At 45.6% G+C, this 12,444-nt stretch overlaps 2 protein-coding genes across 2 annotated transcripts in view; both read right to left on the bottom strand.

The window, feature by feature from the left end:
* The window catches only part of LOC107626767 (glutamate receptor 2.8-like), a 6,702-nt gene extending 4,790 nt beyond the window's left edge, over window positions 1-1,912 (bottom strand). The window contains exon 1 of the mRNA XM_016329669.2: window positions 1,859-1,912. Within this exon, the coding sequence (XP_016185155.1) occupies window positions 1,859-1,912 (54 nt within the window). The remainder of the gene's footprint in view (window positions 1-1,858) is intronic.
* On the bottom strand, window positions 6,089-7,932 carry LOC107626768. The gene is made up of 3 exons (XM_016329670.1): window positions 7,768-7,932; window positions 7,264-7,674; window positions 6,089-7,162 (listed from the first exon to the last, which is right to left on the bottom strand). The coding sequence occupies exons 1-3, from the start codon at window positions 7,930-7,932 to the stop codon at window positions 6,089-6,091; spliced, it is 1,650 nt and encodes a 549-aa protein (XP_016185156.1).

Genomic DNA, 12,444 nt, shown 5'->3' on the forward strand with positions numbered 1-12,444 from the left:
CATCCTCCCAATGTATATATATAAGATAAAATAGGTCTAAAGGAATAATTGAACAAATACCTGATTGAATTCAATAAGTATACAATTAGAATTAATTATCAAATTACTATTTAAAAGATTTAAGCATCCGACAAAAAAAATTAATTCATAAGTCATAAGCAAAGTAAAATTATGTCAGATAGCTAAGAAAAATAACACTTATATATCAAATAAGTAAATAAAAGCACCCACACTTGTATAACCAAATAAGATATACCTTTATATCTTTGCGAATCTTAGGTGCACCCTCAAATAAACTTGCAAAGGCTCTTCGAACCAATCATAAAGAAATTGGCCAAATGTTTAGAAAAACTACAAAAATAACAACATAGTGTGACAGAAATCTAAAAATCATATTTTGTGCACTAACATGCACAATTCAAATTTCTCAACAGAGGGAACATTAAAAGTAGGCACAATCTCCATATTTCATAAGCTTCAGCAATTCCCTGCTATAAAGTTGGACAAATAACAATAAGAGTAATGCCACAAAAATTTTCTAATGACAAAAATGAAGACCCTATAATATAGTTGGAGTACAGTTGGAGTACAAAATTAGAAATTGTAGATATATCAATGCAATTTGAAAAACGATAATTAGAATCCTACTCCATTGGTAAATAATAATAAAGAAACAATTAAAAAAAATACATAATCTAAACAATTCTCTAATTAATCTGTTTGCCGAATTTAATCCACAAATCTGTTAGCTATCTTTTTCTTTTTTCTTCTCTGTAATGAAAGAGAGAGCGGAGACGGCCGGGTCTTTTGTTATAAAGCTACTCCCATCACTGCTTTCGACCCTTACATTGATGCCTTGTTTGCCATACTATGGTCGCCATTATCGTTATCATGACCATCAAATATTAGACGAGTATTTGGCGCTTTATCGTTTCAAAGTGTTACCTAAATATTTGTTAGATTATTAAATCTTATATATTATATATTTTTGATGTATTTTCATTATAAAAAAAAATCACAATAAATAAGTTTATATCTACTATTGATAAAAAAAATAATTTAGATAATATATTTATTAAGTTATTATATCTTATATATTATGTACTTCTTATGTACTTCTACTATATAAAAAATTATAACAAATAATTGTAAATTGATACAAAAATAACTTAAGTAACCCAAAAAAATATAGTAATCGAGTATAAAACCAAAATTAAAATTCAAACCGCACGCATGTAAATGCCAATGTAGTTCCTCAAAAGAGGGCCTGATTTTCGCAACGTTTGAAAGTTCGTTTGTCTTCTACTCCAACCTATAATCGTCGGGGACAATCACGGTCAATGTTCTAATTGCCATCAAGAATCAATCTCGAGACTAGAGAGCTTGAGTACGCGAAAGGCCAAAAAAAATAATATTTTATTATTTTATTTAAATTTAAATTTAAATTTAGAATTAATTAAGAATTTAATTTTTTGTAATTTCAATAACAAAAAAATTAGTTTGATATAAAATATTTAATATTTAATAATTTTAATTATCTAAATTTTAATTACCAAAAATTGGGTTAAAAATTAATTATAAACTTAATAATTATTATGTAGTTAACTTAATTTTTTACTCTGTCTCCCTTAACCATCGACTTTGATAAAGACACCACATTCAACTCAAAACTTTAAAGTAATAAATTAATAGGTTTCTCATCTTATAAAATCCTCACTTTTTTTTTTTATTTGGGACTAACTTCATGCACTTCTCACACTTGCAACATTAACAACCACGATTGATTTCAAAGAGAGTTTCACCAGCACGACCTGAGTTCTTCGTAGGTAGAGCCGAGCTAGTGAGCTTCAGCGTGGACCTGGTCGAGCTCAACGGACATGGTGGAGTCGACGCGAGAATCTACGTCGAGCATAGTGTCGCGTTCAACCTTGAGTTCTACGTTGGTGATAGCGAGAATGGTCTTGTTCACTGCCAATGTCTTATTCTTCCTCTGTTAATATTGACATCTTCCTCAAGTGTCACGTTCTAACTCTTTCTCTACTTTGTGTCTTCTACTTCATCTCCCACTCTCTTTCTTCATGATGTTGTTATCATTGAACCGTATGAATATTATTATTGTTGTTAATTTTTTTTCTTGAACAAAAGAGTTTAACACAGCAAGTGGATCAAAAAAACTAACAGAAAATTAAAAGAACAAAAAGAACAAAACAAGAAGAACTAATAAGCTTATCCTATTGTCATATTCACATTGCCATCAATAATAAAAAGAATTCACACTGCTCTACTCTCTATAGCACGGTAAAGTTGCACTAACGATTTCCTCCACATCTGATTCATTATTTTGATAAATTCTTCTATTCCTTTTCAGCCAGACATTCTAAATAATTACAAAGTAGTCATATTCTATTCGGTAGCTCGGGTACCGGACGATTCGGGGTGGTACTTCGGTTGGTGAGATGGGGTATCGCCTGATTCCGGGTTGCGGGGTTGGAGGAGGAGTAGCCGACGTCCCGAGTTCTTCGTGTGGAGAGGGGGGTGTCACCTGCAAAGACACTCCGACGCTCTAGTTAGTCAGATGTGCAGGCGAATAGTGGGAGGAATGGTATGTGACATACCTTGGGGGAGGGGTAGGACCCTCTCCATATATACCGTGTCAGAGGTGGGTCCCGCAAGGGCAGAACCACCTTCCTCGAAGCTTCCTCATACAGCTGTAGTAGAGAGCTGTCAAGGACGCGTGTCCGGATCGGTGGTTGAGCGCCTCGCACCGACCGTTCGGGTCGGGTGGACTATGGGTCGGGTCGGCCCGCGTGATGTTTGGGCCAGGCCGTAACAGTGCCCCCAACGCGTCAGCAATAATCGTGAGGGCCATTGGTGGCGTGTTATGTCCTCTCTTGTGTGTTGTCGCTAGATCGGCCGCTCAAGGAGAGGACGTGCCTCTTGCGCGCGTGTCTATTCGTTGCTGGGGATAACCATTCGTTGCCTCGTTCTTTGCGTTGGGCATTTAATGCTCATAATGGGTTGTTTCAAACCCTGCGAGTAAAGACTCTTTTGCCCCTGCCTTTCGCGCTTCTTGAGTTGGTTTTCTAACTCCCCCCACCCCAGTTTTGCATTCTATTTTCTCCTCAGTGCCTAGCTCTTTCCTACTTTCATCTTCTCCTCTCGAATTTCATACTGCAATTCCTACATCCTTGTGCATCCACTCCTTCTCACTCCCTTTCAAATCATCACAATCAATCCTGGTAAGCATTCATCCCTCGCTTTCTGTTTCATGTTCATTTTATCTTCGTTATTCATGCTCCTTTGTGCACGCTGCTCTCTTGATTTGACTTGCATGCTGGCTATCGTTAGATAGGTGCATTAGGGGGGGTTACCATTCTAGGACGTTAGTTTTAGGCTTTACTTAGGATTTGCTTCGGCCATGCTTGGTTTCAATTGTTGAATAGGCTAAAAGTAGTTTCTGGACATTTTTCGAGCTCCCGACCTCATAGACTAACCGAGTAGTGCCCCCACTGTAGGTATACCTCGTATCGTCTCACGAGCTTTCTCCTCAAGCGCGGGTTACGACCGGTATGCTTGGGTGACCTCCGACGTGAAGGACTCCCCAAACCAGATGGGTGAGGAGGAGCTTACAGAGTTCTGTCAAGCCGAGTATTTGTGCGGCGGGACTGATGAGGAGGCCAACTACGATGTTTTTGTTCCCGCCCCCAACGAACGGTTATACGAACTCAACCTCCACTCCCCCGAGTTGCCAACTGGATTTGGTTCTACAAGGCAATGTTCACCCAATTGGGGGTTCGCATTCCTTTCTCTTCTTTTCAAATGGCGCTCCTTAACCGGATCTCCGTGGTGCCGTCGCAGTTGCATCCAAATAGTTGGGCTTCCATCCGCTGTTTTGAGATGGTGTGTGAATACTTAGAGCTGCTGGTGTCTGTAGACATTTTTCTTTTTCTCTTCAACCTCACGAATCATTCCAAAGAAGGGAAAGCAAGGAAGGGGTTCATGTCCTTCCGATCTGCCCAGGGTCGGAGGATTTTTGGCTTGTTCGAGGACTCTTACCATGGGTTCAAGGACAAGTTCTTCAAGGTGCGCCCAGTCAAAGGTCGCCACCCCTTTTGGTTGTCGTTAGAAGGGCAACGCCTCATCTCGACGTATTGGAGTTTCGGGGCGGGGTCCAACACCTTTATTAAGGTGACCTATAAGGGAATGTCCGCTGTGGACAAAGAGATTGCCGACGTGTTGTTGGCCGTCTCTGGGAGAAACCACGTGAATTCTCACCTTCTTATGGGTGACCGGGAGGTCGCTAGAAATTATATTTGTGAGTAGCTTTAACTTGCCTTTCTTTCATTACTGTTGCTTGGATTTGTTATGCCGATTTCACGACTAACTTGTTTTACTATTTTATTGTAGTGGAAATGTCTGCCGAGGTGACAGGTCTTGAGAATTTGTACAATACCTTCCTGGCTGGTGACAGCGATGAAGAGACGGTCGACGGGAAGCCGAAGGCCCCACTTGAAGATAAGGAGAACCAGGCGGTGCCTCCACCTCATGATGTCGAGATGCCGGACCGCAATGTTGACGAGGCACGTGTCTCTCCTATTCGTGAGGAAGTGGTCGGTATTGGGGGCTCGACCTCCAATCCACAAGTCGAGGAGGACGACTTGAAGGTTATCCACAACCCAAGAGGCAGAAGTCGTCCTCCAGCCATGAAGGAGCCCTCACCGTAATGGAGAGGAACTTCAACGCCGGAAACTTTATAGACTCCCAGCTGCTTCCTGGAACGGAGGAACATTTCCATGGCTCCGACCTTGCGGGGCAGGCGAGGTGGATGTACCGTACCCTCCTCCACGGCGCCGCCATACTCGGAAGGCCGAGTTTGAGCTGTCGGGAATGCAGTCGATGCATAGGAAGCTCGAATCTATTGCTAAGACCAACAATCAATTCAAGACTCAAGTTGAAACACTTTGGGAGCAGCTGTCCAAAGCGGAGGAGAAGCTTAAGGCTGCCGAGGAGAATGCCACATCCGCTGAGGAAAAGTTGAAGACCTCTGATGCTACCGTCTCTCGGCTAATCGAGCGGGAGATGACTTTAGAGAGCCAGCTCAATGTTGCGTAGGGTCGGGTGGTTGCTTTAGAGAAAGAACGCGACGTGGCCGTCTCGTCGGCTAAGACTGCTCAAGCCGAAGCTGAAGAGTTTAAGAAGAAGTACAAAGAGACCGTGAAGCAGGGGAAGAGCGCGATCCTGATGGCTGAAGAGGCTCTTAAGGCCCAAGTGAAAATCGTGGCTCCTGACTTCGACACATCGGCAATCGGGGTTTTTAAAACAATCAAAGATGGCAAGATTATCGATATGCCGAAGAAATGATCTCTTGTACCTTTGCATGAAATTTGTAATTTTGTTGTAGAACTTGCCGCGCGGTTTGATGAACTTGTAGAACTTGTGATTTTTGAACTATTTTGATAGTTGCTTGGTCGGATTATGATTACCGTCTTTTTCCGCTTATTCGGCAGTGTATTTTCGTTCTATTTTATTATCGTTTTATTGGTATTGGCTTGTCGCTTGTGTTTGTTTACCGTTGTGTTGGTAATTTGACGAAGCCAAGTCGTGGCTTCACTATCACTGTAGCCGTTTGTTATGGCGTTAACTTGGTTGGTTTCCGGGGTGATCAGTCCCGGGGTACCGTGTCGTTGTCCCGTTTGACATGTATTATAAGGAATTTGTTGTCGTGGGATGTATAAATGGGGAAAAGTAAACTTAACAAGTGAACGTTAATCGACAGTTGAACAAGTCTATTGCAATGATAAGTACTTAACAAAAGTAAACTATTTGATGGTAAAGGGGAACCCGGGTCTTACTGAGCTGGCCAAATTGCCTACTCGGCGTGTTTGAACTAAGAATAAAATCTTCTTAAGTTACCTACATTCTAGGTTCTCGGGACTTCCTTACCATCGAGCCTCTCCAATTTGTAGGCACCCTTGCCAATCACTTCTTTGACCCTGTATGGGCCTTCCCAGTTTGCCGCCAGCTTACCTTCCCCTTGAGTCGGCAGCCCGATGTCGTTGCGCCGCAGGACGAGGTCATTTTGTTCAAATTATCTCCTGAGTACTTTGGTGTTGTAGCGCAGGGCCATTCTTTGCTTTAGTGCTACCTCTGACAAATGGGCTATCTCTCTAGCTTCATCTACTAGGTCCTTCTCTACAGCTTCCTCCACTCCCTCCAGAAGTAATCGTGGGCTCGGCTCGCCGACCTCCACGAGTATCATAGCATCTACCCCGTATGTCAGGCGGAAAGAGATTTCTCCTGTGGACGATTGCTCGGTCATTCGGTAAGACCAGAGAACTGAGGCGAGTTCGTTAGCCAATGCACCCTTTTTATTATCAAGCCGCTTCTTGAGGCCTAGCAAGATGATCTTGTTTGCGACCTCAACTTGGCCGTTCGTCTGGGGATGCTCTATAGATGAGAACTTTTGCTTTATGCCCAAATCGGCGAGGAACTCTACAAACTTCTTGTCAGTGAACTGCGTCCCATTATCAGAGATAATGACTTTCGGGATGCCGAATCGAGTTATCACCTGTCTCCACATAAACTTTCGACAATTGGACGAGGATATATTGGCCAGTGGCTCAGCCTCTATCCACTTGGTGTAGTAGTCAATAGCAACTATGAGATACTTGACTTGCCCCAGACCAACTGGGAAAGGTCCCAAGAGGTCGACTCCCCACTGTGAGAAAGGTCGGGAAGACGTCAACAGGCTTAGCTCGGAAGCCGGCGCCTTAGGGAAATTAGTGTTCTCCTGACACTTGACGCATTTCCTTACGAATTCTTTGGAGTCCTTCATCATCGATGGCCAGTAATAACCAGCTCTGATGAGCTTTCTTGCTAGGGCTTTGCCCCCGATGTGATGACTGCAGCACCTCTCATGGACCTCCTTGAGCACATAGTTCGCTTGGTCGGGGTGTAGGCACTTCAACAAGGGTTGGCTGAGTCCCTTTCTAAACAACTGTCCCTGTATGGTCGCGTATTTGGCCGCCTCCTTTCTCAACGTTTTGGCTGTCTTGTCATCGTCAGGGAGCTTGCCGCTTTCTAAAAAGTCAGTTATCGGGTCCATCCAGGAGGGATCTCTCTTTGTCAAATGGAGGGTGACTGCTGGCTCCTTTACCAAACCCTGAATAAGAGACCGGTTGCCGGCCCCTGGTTTTGTGCTTGCTAGCTCGGACAGGAGGTCCGCCCGTGTGTTCCTTTCTCTCGGAACGTGTTGGATCTGACCTCCTCGAATTGTTTGCTCAACTCTTTGACCTTCTTCAGATACTTCTGTAACAGGGAGTCTCTAGCTTGGTAGGTCCCATTTACCTGAGAAGTGATGACCTGCGAGTCACTACATACTTCTAGCCTGGTGGCTCCGACTTCCTGTGCTAAGATTAAGCCGCCCAGGAGGGCCTTGTACTCCTCCTGATTGTTTGATACCGGGAACTCGAACTTGATCGACTGTTCGTATATGATTCCAGTGGGGCTCTCTAGGATGATCCCGGCACCTCCAAACGTCTGGTTGGAGGCCCCGTCTACGTGGAGCCTCCACCGTATGCTCGTTGTCTCGACTGAGTCCCCTGTTACTTCTACCAAGAAGTCGGCCATGGCCTGTGCCTTTATCGCGTGCCTGGGTTCATATTGCAAGTCATACTGGGACAATTTGATGGCCCAAGTCATCATTCTTCCCGCTAGGTTAGGTTTCTGGAGTACCTGGCAAATTCCCTAGTCTGTCCTCACGACTACCTGATGACCTTGGAAGTACTGTCGTAATCTACGGGAAGAGGTTAGAAGTGCAAGTGCCAACTTCTCTAATTTGCTGTATCTCAATTCTGCTCCTTGCAGTGCTTTGCTCACGAAGTAAATTGGTTGCTGAACCTTCCCTTCCTCCCGCACTAGAACCGCTGCCATCGCTTCCTCCGTTATGGCCAAGTACAGGTAGAGCGGTTATCCGACCTTGGGGTTCCCAAGAACAGGCAGTGTTGCAAGAATCTCTTTGAAATGATTGAATGCTTCCTCGCACGCCGGGGTCCATTCAAATGCTATCCCCTTTCTCATCAAGCTAAAAAATGGTAGGGCTTTCGCAGCCGACGCCCCGAGGAAACGGGATAGTGCGGTGAGCCTTCCTGACAACCTCTGAACATCCTTGACACAGCCCGGGCTCTTCATTTGGAGTATTACTTGACACTTTTCTGGGTTGGCATCCACCCCTCTTTGGGTTATCATAAATCCTAGGAACTTTCCTGCTTCCATGGCAAAGGCACACTTGAGTGGGTTAAGCCTCATGCCGTGTTGTCGGAGGGAAGCGAACACATTTTCTAGGTCGCTTAAAAGGTTTTCAGCCCGAGTGGTTTTTGCAAGGATATCATCCACGTATACTTCCACCGTTTTGCCTATGAGGTCTCTGAATATCTTGTTCATTAACCTTTGGTACGTGGCCCCGGCGTTCTTCAGGCCAAACGGCATTACCTTGTAACAATATATTCCTCCTGGCGTTATGAACGCTGTTTTCTCTTCGTCTGGCCGGTGCATCGGTATTTGATTGTAGCCAGAATAAGCATCCATAAAGCTCAAATACCGATATCCCACCGCCGCGTCGACGAGCGTATCAATGTTGGGTAGAGGGTAGCAGTCCTTGGGACATACTTTGTTGAGATCAGAGTAATCGACACACATCCTCCATTTTCCATTGTGCTTTTTTACTAGGACTACATTCGACAGCCAGGTCGAGTAGTCGAGTTCCCGAATAAATCCTGCTTCGAGGAGGCTGGCCGTCTGCCTGGCCACCTGCTCTGCTCTTTCTTGTGACATTTTCCTTCTCCTTTGAGCCACCGGTCTAGCCTCTGTCTTGACAGCCAAGTGATGTGACATGAGCTGGGGGTCTATCCCCGGCATGTCGGCTGGCATCCACGCAAATAGGTCGCCGTTAGCCCTGATCATTTCCATTAGAGGTTCCTTCAGGTCGTGTGGGAGGTTTCTGTTCACGAAGGTGAACTTCTCCTCTGTGTCACCGACTCTGAACCTTTCTAAGTTCCCTTCCGGCTCGGGTCTTGGCTTATCGTTGACTCTAGCGTCCAAGTCGGCGAGGAATACTCCCGATGCCTCTTTAGATTTCTTCCTTAAGGAGAGACTGGCATTATCGCAAGTGACTGCCGTTTCCAAGTTTCCTTTTATGGATCCCACAGATCCATCATCAGCGATGAACTTCATTACCAACATCTTTGTGCTGATCACTGCTCCGAGGTCGTTGATGGTTTTTCTTCCTAGGATGACGTTGTAGGTCGTGGAGTCTCGCAGAACCACGAACTCAGCCATTACCGATCTTCGCCCTTGTCCTAGTCCTACAGATACTGGTAGGGAGATTATCCCGTCTGGCTTGATGAAGTGGTCTCCCAAGCCTACAACGCTGTGCTAGAGTTTTCAAATCGGCATCCCATAGGCCCAAGGCATCGAACACATTGCGGAACATGATATTCGAGTCAGCTCCGGTATCCACGAGGATCCGCTTGATGAGGCTGGTTCCCACTCTGGCCGTGATGACCATGGGAGGGTTTTCCACGACCTCATCGAACCATTGGTCATCCGGACCGAATGAGATGGGTGGAACCCTCTTGGAGCTTCGCACAGAAGATGCAGAAACCGCCAGGACTTTGGCGTCTTTCTTGTGTGCCGACCTCAACCTTGGAGCTGCGTCTCTTACTGTTACGACGTTCACTATGGTAAGGCCGTGCTCGCTGTCCTCTGGCTCATGACGTCGCTTTACTGCGCGGGTCTTGTCCTCTCCCTCGCGATCACGATCTCATCTTCTCCACTCCCTGATGAGATGGGAGAATTCGGCCAGTTTTCCGTCCCGGATCGCTTGCTCTAGCGCATCCTTCAGGTCGAAACAATCTTGTGTCTTGTGTCCATAGCCCTTATGATAATCACAATAGAGGCTTTTGTTCCCCCCGGTTCGGTCCTTTAGAGGTCGGGGCTTCGACAAGATTCTCTTCTCGGCTATCTGCTGATAAACTTCTATGATGGGGACGGAGAGAGGGTATAATTGGTGAACTTCCCGACTCGAGGGAACGGTCTGGACGTCTTGCCCGGACCGTCGTCTCTGGCGTGCTCCTTCTGCCTTTCTCCACCACCGTGCTGTCGAGGTTGATTGTAGGAGGGCTGCCGCTGGTTGGCAGCCACGACTTGACTGACTTCTTCATCGTTGATGTATTCCCTGGCTACGCTTTGGATCTCCTGCATCGTCCACACTGGCTTCGTGGTGAGATGCTTTCTGAAGTCCTCATTCAGAAGTCCATTCGTCAAACATAGACTAGCTACCGAATCAGTTAGCCCGTCAATCTCCAAGCACTCGTCGTTGAACCGGTCTAGATATTTTCTGGTCGGCTCGCCGGACCTCTGGGTCACCCTGAGCAAATTGATCGGGTGCTTTGCCTTTGTGATTCTGGTAGTAAATTGGGCTAGGAAAGCGCGGCTAATGTCCGAAAAGCGGGCCACCGAACCCTGCGGGAGGCTGTTAAACCACCGTATTGCAGGTCCCGCCAGGGTGACCGGGAAAGCGCGGCACCTCACTTCGTCTCCCACTCCCTCCTGATTCATCCTGGCCTCGAAGGCTGTAAGGTGCTCCTGCGGGTCTTAGGTTCCGTCGTACCTCATGTCCGTCGGCTTATCAAAGTGCTTTGGTAGACGGACCTCGAGGATGGAACGATGAAATAGGGTTGCACCCATTATCACGGGTCGCCGCGTTCTCCTCGGCCTTCCCCCGCTGTCTTCCCGGTCTCGCTCTGTGGCACGTCTCCTTTCCGGCCGGGTGTATATCACGGGGTCGCGGCGTATTCTTGGGCGTCCTTCTTCCTCCCGGGCGCTCTCGGATTCAGATCGTGGGCTAGGCGTTCGCCGGGAGTGACTTTTCGGAGGAGAACGGGAGTAGCTCGGTTCGGGAGTTCGTTGATGATGTTCCTGATCTGCCAGCTGGCGCTCCAGGTTCTGCATCCTGTGACGCAGTTCCTGCATTATTCTGGCGTTGTTGCTACCTGTTCCCCCAAAGGGGCGTCTTTCTTGAGATCGTGAAGACGGCTCGGTTCGTCGTGGAGGGGACCTCGTGCGCTCCCGGGAGGAAGCTACCGAGGCTTCCCCTCTGTGCTCGGCCCCGTGGCCTGGTTCTCCGGGACCCAGTACGACGTCCATTCAGGCGAAATTCCCACAGACGGCGCCAATGTTCGGTAGCTCGGGTACCGGACGGTTCGGGGTGGTACTTCGGTTGGTGATATGGGGTATTGCCTGATTCCAGGTTGCGGGGTTGGAGGAGGAGTAGCCGACGTCCCGAGTTCTTCGTGTGGAGAGGGGGGTGTCACCTGCAAAGACACTCCCACGCTCTAGTTAGTCAGATGTGCAGGCGAATAGTGGGAGGAATGGTATGTGACGTACCTTGGAAGAGGGGTAGGACCCTCCCCATATATACCGTGTCAGAGGTGGGTCCCGCAAGGGCAGACCCACCTTCTTCGAAATTTCCTCATACAGCTGTAGTAAAGAGCTGTCAAGAACGTGTGTCCGGATCGGTGGTTGAGCGCCTCGCACCCGACCGTTCGAATCGGGTGGAGTATGGGTCGGGTCGACCCGCGTGATGTTTGGGCCAGACCATAATATATTCTTAAAATTTTTAATGAATATTTTATTTTGACGTGCTATATTCTTAAAAAAAAAAATTCGGCTTTGAGATTATATATAAAACAGAGTGCATTAAAAATTATATTTCTCTTCTATTTTTGTCTTAATGTTCTTAAAATGTACATAAGGAAAAAAAAAACATTTTTCGCTTTGTCTTTTAATTTTAGAGTAGTTTCATTCTTTCATACCCGTATTTTCAGTTAAAAATATTTTATTGAAGTTGGTCCCAAATATTTTTTATTATTCATCACTTCTAGAAGATTAATAACGCTATAGTGACATATAGTAGTAGCTAGTAAACTAGTAATCGAAAAGGAAAGTATACACGTTAATACCATCTTGTTTTGATAATTTGCATATATTAATATTATTACCATTTAGACAATGTACTTTCTTCAACCGTTGGAGAGGCTCAATAATGAAAAGCATGATGCCTCACTATTCATATGGTGGGGACTATGGTCTATAGCCACTCATCATTTTCGTTTGGTAGCAGCGTTTATATAATAAAAACCAAAACAGCAATTAATTCCCACCGCTATTTACATACTATTGTACATGCATTATTCATTTACTATATGACTTCTTTTGTCTCTCACAAAACGCCTTTTATATAACTGCCCTTTCTCTCTTCTTTTCAAGTAAGTATCAATCAATGAATTACGTGTAAAAATTAGTACTTAAATAAACAAATTTAATATCTTTTAGAAGAAATTCTTAGGAGCAGTAAATTTTAGTAATTTTAGTTATTATTTAATT

Source organism: Arachis ipaensis, chromosome B02, assembly GCF_000816755.2.
Source record: "Arachis ipaensis cultivar K30076 chromosome B02, Araip1.1, whole genome shotgun sequence".
Taxonomy (NCBI): Eukaryota; Viridiplantae; Streptophyta; class Magnoliopsida; order Fabales; family Fabaceae; genus Arachis; species Arachis ipaensis.